At 47.6% G+C, this 11331-nt stretch overlaps 1 protein-coding gene across 3 annotated transcripts in view; it reads right to left on the reverse strand.

Annotated features, from left to right (window-relative positions):
* Vps11 (VPS11 core subunit of CORVET and HOPS complexes) overlaps positions 1 to 9231 on the reverse strand; it is a 15402-nt gene extending 6171 nt beyond the window's left edge. The window contains exons 1-15 of one of the 3 annotated variants that reach the window (XM_029481758.1): positions 9126 to 9182; positions 8217 to 8244; positions 7440 to 7547; positions 7212 to 7347; positions 6736 to 6899; positions 5892 to 6139; positions 3853 to 4054; positions 3344 to 3495; positions 2618 to 2804; positions 1865 to 2011; positions 1564 to 1752; positions 1298 to 1459; positions 675 to 814; positions 369 to 571; positions 92 to 263 (exon numbers count right to left, since the gene is read on the reverse strand). In XM_029481758.1, coding sequence (XP_029337618.1) covers positions 92 to 263; positions 369 to 571; positions 675 to 814; positions 1298 to 1459; positions 1564 to 1752; positions 1865 to 2011; positions 2618 to 2804; positions 3344 to 3495; positions 3853 to 4054; positions 5892 to 6139; positions 6736 to 6899; positions 7212 to 7221 — 1976 coding nt within the window. In that variant the 5' untranslated portion in view covers positions 7222 to 7347; positions 7440 to 7547; positions 8217 to 8244; positions 9126 to 9182. Of the gene's footprint in view, positions 1 to 91; positions 264 to 368; positions 572 to 674; positions 815 to 1297; positions 1460 to 1563; positions 1753 to 1864; positions 2012 to 2617; positions 2805 to 3343; positions 3496 to 3852; positions 4055 to 5891; positions 6140 to 6735; positions 6900 to 7211; positions 7348 to 7439; positions 7589 to 8216; positions 8245 to 9005 lie in introns of all 3 variants that reach the window. The other 2 variants (XM_029481759.1, XM_021172148.1) reach the window with 2 other exon arrangements.
* Positions 9232 to 11331: the final 2100 nt, after the last annotated feature.

The following is an 11331-nucleotide window of genomic DNA, read 5'->3' on the forward strand; positions in this document are numbered from 1 at the left end:
CCCACACCCCAGCATGGCTACCTCGATACAGCAGCACACCATGACAGCCAAAGCCAGCCCCTGCCCCACTCCCACACCCCAGCATGGCTACCTCGCCTTGAGCTCCTGGATTTCCTGGCGGATGCGAGTGGTCTCCTCTCTATACCGCCGCACTCGGAGCTCATCCTGTGCAATCTGCTGGCTCTGTTTCTGCAGTTTTTGGACCAGGTAATCTCGGATGATAGACAGGGTAGCTGTGGAGTTGTGGGCCAGGGTCTGCACCACTGAAATTGGGGGCAAGGAGGGAAGAATGAAGCAGCAGCAGCAGCAACCGCCGCCGCCACTGCCATGCAGAGCCCCTAGCTGTGGCAGCCTGTCCTCACACGCACCTAGAAGAGGCGGCATGAGGCTCTTGTTCTCGATGTGCCTAAGCACAGCCGCCACATACTCCTTGCAGTCCTCCTCCTTGCGGGCGAAGTAGCTGAGGGCCTGTTCCCACAGGGAGGGCTCCTGCTCTCCATGGCGCTCACACACGGCAATCACCTGCCGGTACTGCTCGTGTTGCATGTGGTAATGCATGATCTGCTGGAACCTGGGGCCAGGAACAGGGCACACCTCACGAGTTGTCCACCTCAGGGGTTGTCCTGCAAAGATCACCCGAATCTTCCTTTCCCCTGAGGGTCCCCCAAACTCACAGCTTCCCCTGCTCATAGAGGTAAAGGACCCCATCCTGGAAGTCATGCATCTGGCACAGAACCAATGCCTTGTCAAACACGTCACAGAATCGGCCACTCTTCAGCAAGGAGATGGCCTCTGCATGAAGTTTCTCCTTGGCCTACAGGAGAAAGTGGTTGGGCCATTAGTCATCAGATGGCACAAGGTCTTTTACACAAGGCAGATCAAATGTCCCTCTCAATCCAGTTTCCCATCAGTAAAACCTATCTGGCCCCAGAGGAAAGGGACTACTCCCCTACATCAGCGCTTCTCAACCTTAGCAAAACCTCTACCTCCAAAATACTGACATTATAATTCATAACAGCAGCAAAAATTAAAGTTATAAAGTACCAAGGAAATAGTTTCACGACTGGGGTCACCACATCGTGAGGAATTGTATCAAAGGTCACAGCATTAGGAAGGTTGAGAACCACTGCTCTAGATAAAGCAACAAAAGTCAGCCACAAAGCTGGAGAGCAGGCACAAAAGGAAAAGCTTTTCTCTATTCACTGCTAGGGAAGGAACCCAAGGCCTCCCACGTGCTAGAGCAGGGACCGCCCAGCTCGCAGCTTTCCAGCACCTCCCATGGCTCCAGTCAGGGTACCTGGGGATCCTTCTCATGGGCCCAGTTCTGCAGCCGCAGCTCCAGGAGAGTGTCATAGATGCCCTGCGGTGAGTCCGGCTGCACCTCACTCATGTGTTCTAGGAAGGCTTTCAGCTCTCGTGGGTTGTTGGCAAAGATGGGGATGAACTCCTCAGAGCTGGCCTGGGACAGAGGGGAGAAGGAAGCATGGTGGCTAAGGAAGGTGGCTCAGCACTCACAGGCCTCTAAGGTGACCCCTGCTACTCAAACTGCTTCCCAGGTCTCACCCGGCAGCTCGGAGCCTCCCGATCGCCTCGGCCTTCCAGACTGGGTCGATAGTCAGTGCAGAGACCTTTCAGCAACTGGGTTGTCTGCTCCGGTGTGTGGTGCATGAGGATCTTGCCATAGCGTTTCATGTTACTCTCCGCTTGCTCGAAAGGCAGCTTCCCGATATACCGAAGGGCTTCCTGATAGTTCTGTGGAGAGGTGGCAGGTGAAGGAGTGCCCCTGTCTCACCCACCAGGATGTATTTTTATTTTTAAGTGTGTCTTCAAGTGGCATTCTGCCCAAAGCAAGAACCTCACCCACCTTAATGTCCTCTAGCTGGATCTTCAAGTACCACTCATGATGTGCATGGTTCTCAGCCAGATAGAGGGCATGGGAGTAGTAGCCAGCCTGCCGGAGGACCTTGATGGCTGTCTCTACATCAAAGTGGACTTCACTCTCGCTCTTTGTCTGCCAATAAAGACATTACACACTTCATTTGCATGAAGTGGCTACAGAAGAGAGACTAAACAGGCATCTACCATTACAGCTTGTTTCCACAGGGCAATTACATCCTGGCTTGAAAAACATGCCAACCAGCCTCTTGCAATGTCTGCTTCAAGACCCAAGACTCTCCTCTGTCCCTATCATTAGGAAGACATTTCTAGGGACTCGGGGCTTCCTTTTTTTTTTTGTTTTTTGTTTTTTGTTTTTTGTTTTTTTTGTTTTTTGGTTTTTTCGAGACAGGGTTTCTCTGTGTAGCCCTGGCTGTCCTGGCACTCACTCTGTAGACCAGGCTGGCCTCGAACTCAGAAATCCGCCTGCCTCTGCCTCCCGAGTGCTGGGATTAAAGGCGTGTGCCACCACGCCCGGCTCGGGGCTTCCTTAATGGCACTTCTTGGGCTTCGGTGCCATGGAATGTTCTAGACAGTAGGAGCAGCTCCTCTCCTTAGAGGAGAGAGCACTGGTTCCCGAGCTGGCCCTCTGCTTTCCTACGTCATGCTGAAGAACAGCAAGTCCGAGCTAAGGCACTGCAGGCTCAGTGAAGGAACCATCGTGTCCGACACCACCCTTCACCTTGATGAACTCCTCCAGCTTCGAGCTGTCCTTGAGCTTGGTGTAGCAGTTCAGAAGCAGGGTGGTGTGATCGGCATTAGCCAGAGACTGCCGATGCAGGGTTTGCAGGTAGGCGGTCAAGTTGTGGATGCGCTGGGCATCCAGAAACTTGCGGATCACATAGGATGGCTCCAACTTTCCAATGGTTCTAGGGAAACATCATCAGGATTAGAGTACTTTGTCAAGTCAACTGCACAGGGATCACTACAGACCTGTTAGTGTGTCCTACATAGCCCACTTCTAACAAAGTCAATGTGGTGTCAGTGATACTAAACTTAGTATAAACCACACCATTCGAGGCTCCACAACACTGGTTCTTTTTTTCTTGTTGCTTTTGAGGCAAGGTCTCATTATGTAGTGAAGGCTGGCTTGAGAAATTGTTATCTGGACCAGGCTGGCCTTCAACTCACAGAGTTCTGCCTGCCTCTGCATCCCAAGTACTATACTAGGCCTTGTGTCTGAAGACAGACTCACTGTGTAGTACACAACCCTGCTTCAGTCCTGGGACTCAGGCACTCTCACCAGCTCTCCTCACACAGGCAGCACCACAGTTTCCACAGGAAAAGTGAACTCTTCCTGATGAAATACAACACCCTCCACTTCTGCCCTCCCCTCTGGCAAGAGTTTCAGCAGTCTAGCTATCTGTTCTGCATCCAGAGCTACATCCCAGAGCACACCCAAACTAACCGGATATACTGCTGCACAGCCCCATCATGGTTGCCCTTGCTGTAGAGATGGTCTCCATACTGCATGAAGATTTGAGCCAACCCATCACTGTCCAGATGTTGACTCTTAGCCAGGTTAATTGCCATCTCAAATAGATTCTTCTTAAACAGCATCTAGAAGAAGAGAGATTAGAACATTGGTAGAAATAGTCCTGAGAGTATACCCTCTCCAAAAGTACCCATAATAGACACAGTAGACAGTCCTGGAGTTCTATTCTGCCTACAGTCTAGACAAAGACCTCAGATAACCCCAAGCCCAGCACCACCATCAATCACCTCACCTACAGAAGGTCTCTGTAAACAAGGAGGGTTGGCCTACCTCCCAGCCACATCTTAGACCCTAAGGAAACTGAGGAAGGCTCTGTGTGACCCAAAGGAGAGAGAAGTCACTGGGCCCAGGTGACCTAAGAAACCCATTCCTGGAGCTACTTCTAGATGCTTGTGCCAGCTCTGAGAACCTGGTGGCCTTGCCTCCAGTTTGGTCTGTGTGTCCTTCTCCTGCAATGCGTGGACCCGCCCATCCCGCGTCAGCACGTACAAGGAGCCCCACTCAGCGAGCACATCCACTATATCCTCAAACCCAGCGCTGTAGGCGATGAACTTGTTGCACAGGTCATAGATGTTGAGAATCTGCTTGTCAGAGTTCTGTGAGTCCCGGCTGCTAAACTCGGACCTGCACGGGAAAGAAAAGCACCCACTAGTTACATCACCCCGTCTCAGTTCCCTTATGGCTCCTTCCCATGACAACGTCGGTGCTGCCCCATTCCAGTTAGAACAAATCACCTCATCGGCCCCTTCAGCCGCTCATCTCCTACATGCAGAGATGTGCTGACAGCTGTGGAAAACAACACACAATCCTGGTCTTACCCTCTAGTATCCTATCAGTAATCCCAGCCAAGGGAGTAGAAAGTAAACATTCAGATGTCCACCCATTGCCTGGTAAGTGAGACAATGTGTGGAGTAAAACGAATCCAGCAGGCGCCGGGAGAGGGCTCTGGTGATAAAGTACTTGTTCTGCAGGCACCTAGATCTCAGTCAATCCTTAGAACCCATATTTACAACAATAGCAAACTCCAAACAACCCTGGTACAGGGGTTGGAGAGATGGCACAGCAGGCAAGAGCACTCAGTACTCTTTCAGAGGACCCCAGTTCAGTTCCCAGCACCCATCAGGTGACTCACAACCACCTGTAACTAAGGGATTGGATGCCTCTGCCCCCCAGAGCACCTGCACTCCTGTGCACAAAATCCATAAACATAATTAAAGATTTAAAAAATGAAAATAAAACAATAGGTGCAACGGTATATACTTGGCCAGGGAAATGGGTACAGGCAGATCCTGGGGTCTCACTGGCTACTGACCTGAAGGCCGGTCTAGTCTACCTGGTAAGTCCCAGGCCAGTCAGAGATTGTCCCCAAACAAACCAAGTGGATAGTGCCTGAGGTTGTCCTCTGGCCTCCACACACGTGGCCATACACGCACCTGCACACACATGAACATTATATACACACAAAACCAACAGGGAGTGCTTTCACTATGCAAAAAGCCCACCAGTCCCTTTGTAGTGCTCTGAGAAACCCCAAACAAAAAAAACCCATGCCACATACTTTATAGCACCTTGTAGTTCCTTTGACACTCAGTCCTTTCTCATTCTACCTAACTACTTTCACCAAATAGTAAAAAAAATCCAATCCCAGGTCAGACACCCTGAAGCATTCTACATTCACATAGTATTTTTACAACAAACGTCTAAAACAAAAACACATTTTCCGAAATGGAGAGATGGCTCAGTGTTTAAGAGCAGTTAAAAGCACTGTTCTTCCAGAGGTCTTGAGTTCAATTCCCAGCAACCACATGGTGGCTTATGACTATTTAGAAGTGATCTGATGCCCCCTTCTGGCATGCAGGTATACATGCAATAGACCACTCATATACATAAAATAAGTAAATTTTAAAAATAAAATAAACAACACATTTTCCAGTAAAAATAGCTAACTAAGGCGGCTGGAGAGATGGCTCAGCAGTTAAGAGCACTGACTGCTCTTCCAGAGGTCCTGAGTTCAATTCCCAACAACCACAAGGTGGTTCACAACCATCTGTAATTGGGTCCAATGCCCTCTTCTGGTACGGCTGAAGACAGTAACAATGTACTCACATATATAAAATAAATATATCTTTTAAAAAAAATTAGCAACTAAATCTAGGTGGAAAAACAATCTACATAAAATTCAAGTGACAAGCCAGGCAGTGGTTGTGCACGCCTTTAATCCCAGCATTTGGGAGGCAGAGGCAGGAGGATTTCTGAGTTTGACCGAGGACAGCCTGGTCTACAGAATGAGTTCCAGGACAGCCAGGGCTAAACAGAGAAACTCTGTCTCGAAAAAGAAAACAAACAAACAACAACAACAACAACCCCTCAAGTGACAGACTAGCTGGATGGAGGCTTAGGATTTTAGAAAACGATAGTTCTGGGGAATAAGTCAGGCCTCTCCTTTTCCCTGGAGTCTTACTTGGGAGAAACTTTCCGGTCACGGGAGACAATGACAAGGTAGCCTCTAAACCAGTGCACGATGAGCTTATGGCCCTCAAAGGCAAAGCAAGGTCCACGTTCATCAGGCTGGTAAAGGTAGACACACTCATCCCCAGCAACAATGAACTGCAGGTCTTGAGAAGGGTCGCTCAGGGCTGAACAGCGCAGGCCACAACCATGGGTGTCCAACTCCACACGAGGGTAGTCCTTTCCAGAAACTATATAAGACTGCCGAAGGGAAGAAGTTAGCAGGCTCCCTTTGAAGAGGCAGCTCCTAAGCCTTCATACCGACCGACATTCCCACTTCCCTGCTGACTCTTACTGGTTTTCCACTTGGCATTTCTATCTCTTCTTGACCACTTCCCTTCTCCATCACTATCACCTAGCCGTTAGATGAATGTACTGGGAGGCCATCTTCTCTTTCTTTTATACTATCAGAAGCTATCAGCAGAATCCTGCAAGTTAAAACCTGCATCGGTTCTTTGCTGGTTATCAAAAGTGTAGTCCTAGGTTGGGGAGGCAGTTCCCACCAGTGTGACCACAGGAGGTTCGGGGCTTGATCCTTCAGGCCAAACACTTTCCAAAGGCAGCTCACAACCACCTGTAACTCCAGGAACTACCAGGAGCCAGAGAGCTAAAGCTCTTTGTCTAACTGTGCCTAACAAGGGAGAGTCACATTATGCTATTACAAGCACAGAGTCATTTTCCTCTTAGTCTCCTATATGAAGAAATAAAATAATAAACTGGGAAAACAAAGCGCTATAATTTAAAAAATGTAAGACTCTCCAACCTGGCCTGTTGGTTCCCTTGGATCCTGATGATACCTGAACATTTTCTGTTGTCACGACAAACAAGTGGGTAGTCTTTCCTGCTTGGCGAAAGGCCAGTCCAGTAACGGGGTAGTTGCCCTTGTGCAAAATCTGCGTCTTGCTGTGCCGGTCCCGGGTAATATCTCCCTTGTTCAGAGTGACACTGCCATCTGTGAACCCTGAAAAACAGAAAACAGTGACAGCACGTATCAACTGCAGAGACCATGTCAAAGAAAATGTATTTTTAAAAATCTAGGAATGGGAGCTGGAGAAGAGGCTCAGTGGTTAAGAGCACTGGCTGCTTTTCCAGAGGACCCAGGTTCAATTCCCAGCGCCCACATGGCAGCTCACAACTGCCTGTTATTCCAGTTCTGGGGAACCTAATACCATCACATAGACATATGTATAAGCAAAACACCAATGTACATAAAATAAAAATAAGTCATTTTTTAAAAATCTAGGAATACGTTTTTTTCCTTCTTTCAGCATACCAATGGCCATAAAGTTGAGATTCTCATGGACCGTCAAACAAGATACAACAGTTGGCTCTGTCCCTGGGATGGCAGGAAAAATCCGGGTACAGAGTGGATTGCCACCGTCTCTCTTTTCCAGGTTCCAGATCTTTACCTGGAGACAGCCCACAGACATGTGAAAGTTAGTTTCCCTCCAACCAAAAACCATTCCTCGGGCTTCTGGATTTTTCTTTTTCTGGAACTTACCAGAGGGTTAATACCCTCTTCATCCTCACCAACCGATGCCAGAATATTGTGCTGCTTCAGCTGATATAAGTGTGTCACCCGTAGTTTGTAGGCCTGGAACCCTGTAAGCTGTAGAGAACGTGGCAAGAACCAGATCTGGCCTTCCATATGTGCAGGGTAGTCAAGGTGCCTCTTTTCCAAGGAGTGACGTGACCCTCCCCCACCTCGTCTATAGCTGCATATTCTATGCATCAATAGTACAACGAGGAATTAAAATATCTTAGGAGAAGCCAGGGCTGGAGACAGAGCACACAACTGACACTTCCTTAGCACACACAAGACCCTGGGTTAGATATCTAGCACCATATATAACTGGGTGCAGAGGCACATGTTTGTAATCTTAGAACTCCAGAGGTAAAGGTAAGAAGGTCAGAAGTCATCCTTGGCTAAATGCGATCTTGTGTTTATAAATTTAAAAAAGAAAGAAGGAAATGAAACACTCACATGCACTTGTAATCTTAAGAGAGATTACATTCACATAATTTCAATTACAGGATATTATTATAATTGTCCTGTTTTAGTATTATTGTTGCTAATTTCTTACTGCGCTTAATTTAAAAATTAAAAGTATGATCAGTGTGTTGTCACTGACTTAGCAATTTGTAATTTACAACCCTACAAACGTGACAAGCAGTAGAAATTCTACTTTGAGGGCTGAGGGGCAGAGCATCTAAGAAGAAAGCATAGTTGAGAAGTTGCCGGCCTTTCCAGAGCTAGTAATATGGGTAAGATACTCACTTTGAGGATAGCCCTTAATCCCAGTGATCTGGAGAAAAGAGATGGGTGTGAGTTCAAGGCCAGCCTAGTCTACACATTGAGACCCTGTCCAAGATGTTGAAAAAGATACTCTCTTGTGATGCTGGGCACATTTAGCTCCCGGTCAGCAATGGAATCAGAAGGGAACATTGATATGGTATAGTTATAGTGTACTCTGTTGCTATTTAGACTGGTAGACTAGGCAAGATAAATGCATTTTTGGCTTGTATAACTTTCCATTTATGATGGATCCTCCTGGATGTAAACCCATCTTAAGCTGAGGAACGAGCGTCTCTGAAGGAAAAAGTAGCCCCTATGTAGTTTGTAACTACCAGTGGCTTGAGACCTCAGCTGGGGTCTGACTGTACATCCCAAGGGCTTCCCCACATAGCTCGTGAACAAAGCAAACAAAGTCCTTATCTCATCTACCTCCAAGCCTACAAAATTAGACAGGGACGGTAACACCTCACACACATCTTTTAAAGGCAAGTTGCATCTATTTGCGAGGGGGCCGATCTTCACCTTTGTCAAACTGGCATTAACAACCTTTTTCCAGTAAAGGAACCTGAAGCCGAGAGTTAAATGACTTGCCCAGGACTGCTCAGTTGACAAGTGAGAGAATGAACTTCCTTCTTTCTCCCATCAGCCCACAAAAGACATCTGGGCTCGCGTCTAACTGCGAGCACGCAAAGCGCCACTGACAGATTGCATTCGCTGTAGAATCTCGTCGGGCGTGCGCTGAGGAAAGAAACACCTCCGAAAGAAGGATATCTCCAAAGACCAGGCTCCCGCGACCTGAGTCGCAGACAGTGATGCCAGGAGGGAGGCAAAGGAACTTGGAAGCAGCGGATCCCGACACAGGCGCGGCACCGGGAGCGGCCCCATCATTACCCAGCGGCTCCTTCACCAGCTCCTTCTCGAAGAAAACGAAACGCCGCCACTGCAGGTAGGCCGCCATCTTGCCGAAGGCCCCGGCCTCCGGAAGCGAAATCACGTGAACCGCAAGGCGAGTCATGTGACAGTGAGGAGCATGCGCGCAAAAGGCTTGCTGCTCGACACTGCGGGGTGGGGCGTGCTCCGTAGCTCCTCAATGCTCTTTTGATCTTGTTAGGACTGACAACTTCCTTCAGGAGATTGGTGGCGCTATCCGAGGTCCGCATGCCCTCCACAGAGAGACGGTGTCTCAAAACTCAATACTCTGCTCGATGCAGAGAATGTTTTGGGAAGTTATCTAATTCATCAGCTTTTTAATGGTGCAAAATAAAGCTGTAATTAACTACTTTTTAGAAGTGGTTAATAGACTGCCCGATCAAATTCAAAGCTTTTTAGATGTATAAAACTTTATAGGGCTGGAGAGATAGCTCAGAGGTTAAGAGCACTGACTGCTCTTCTGAAGGTCCTGAGTTCAAATCCCAGCAACCACACGGTGGCTCACAACCATCTGTAATGGGATCTGATGCCCTCTTCTGGTGTGTCTGAAGACAGCTACAGTGTACTTAAATATAATACTAAACAAAACTCAAAGTAAAATTATGCTATCAAGAAGCAACTAGATGGCCGGGCAGTGGTGGCACACGCCTTTAATCCCAGCACTTGGGAGGCAGAGGCAGGCGAATTTCTGAGTTCGAGGACAGAGTGAGTTCCAGGACAGCCAGAGCTACACAGAGAAACACTGTCTCGAAAAAAACAAAAACAAACAAACAAACAAACAAAAAAAAAACCAAAAACAAAAAAGAAGCAGCTAGATGGACAGTATGTACTTTCTGTGCAGATACCTATAGAAAATACACCACTGTATACCAGTCAGAAAGTTTACTCTAACCAAGAAAGTCTTGAGGTTTTTGTTTGTTTGTGGTGACAATGGGGGACAGACAAATCAATAAAATGCTCAGTCACTGATGAAGATTTCACACATTTTGTGAATTCTAGCTTGCTGTGCTTAAGTTTGTTTGTTTGTTTTTAAACCTGTCAGAGATATTTTAGGTCATAAATGGAAGAAAGAAAGTATATGAAACTGGTTTTTCAACTGCTGGAAAAAATAATAAAAGTTTGGGCTTGCCCCCGACACATTTTGAATCAACCTTGTGTATTATATTCTGTTCTGCTTCAGAGTGTATAACTTCTCATACACTCAATCTATGTTTGCAGAGGTGCAAAATGCAACTCCTAAGACCCTGCTAACCTTTTTATCCTTCCTATAGAGGAAGAGGCAAGCAAAGACCAGGGAGTGACAGCTTTGAGAGCAGAGTGATTTTAATAAATCAAGGTCTTCCATAGCTGTCCCACCGGCTCTGTGTAGAAACAGCTCTGTGTCCTGTGTCCTGTTTGTGTGTCAGGGGGAACCATGAAGTTTGTGTCAAAAGAAGCATTGTGAAGAAAGTGACAATGATATCAAGGTGACATCTTGTTCACTGGGACTGATTTAGTGAATTTTGTTATCTAGGCAGATGTCCCTTCTCTCACCACTCTGTGTGTGACTGTGGCCCTCCTGTAGCATGTTCTGTCGAAGACACTGTCCTTCCAGGACAGAGGAGAACCATTTCTCAGTTCAAACATAGGAGTAGCTGACCTCCCCTGCTAGAACCTCCAAACATGCTCTCAACAAGTACTGTGATGCCAGGCAAGTCAGGGATACATAATGAGATCTTGTCTTCAAACAAAATAAGAGAGAATAGCACATGCAAGCATGCCACCTCGTGCTCCTCCTCCTGCCACATGGTGGTCTTTCTTCCTCTGATGTCTGCATCCGGCCCTGCCTGTACCTATAGGGTCTTATTGATGCATGACACTAAGGCACAAACTGGCCTGCCAGAGCCGCCCACAGCACCTCTCTCCACCTACTAGTTTGCTTTTCACTTCTCCACAAATACATTTTCTGTTCTACCCACTCCTGGAACTGTACTAAATGCCCAAAAGGGTAATGAGCAAACTGTGGTCCTTGACCACCGCCCTAGAGAACAGGCATTAACAGCAGGCAATAGCCAGGGACGGTGCCTCACAGCAGACAGTAGCCAGGGACGGTGCCTCACAGCAGACAGTAGCCAGGGACGGTGCCTCATGCCTGTAATTTGAAAGGCTGGGGTGGGGAAAGTTACCA

This window comes from Mus caroli, chromosome 9 (assembly GCF_900094665.2).
Source record: "Mus caroli chromosome 9, CAROLI_EIJ_v1.1, whole genome shotgun sequence".
In the NCBI taxonomy this organism is placed as follows: Eukaryota; Metazoa; Chordata; class Mammalia; order Rodentia; family Muridae; genus Mus; species Mus caroli.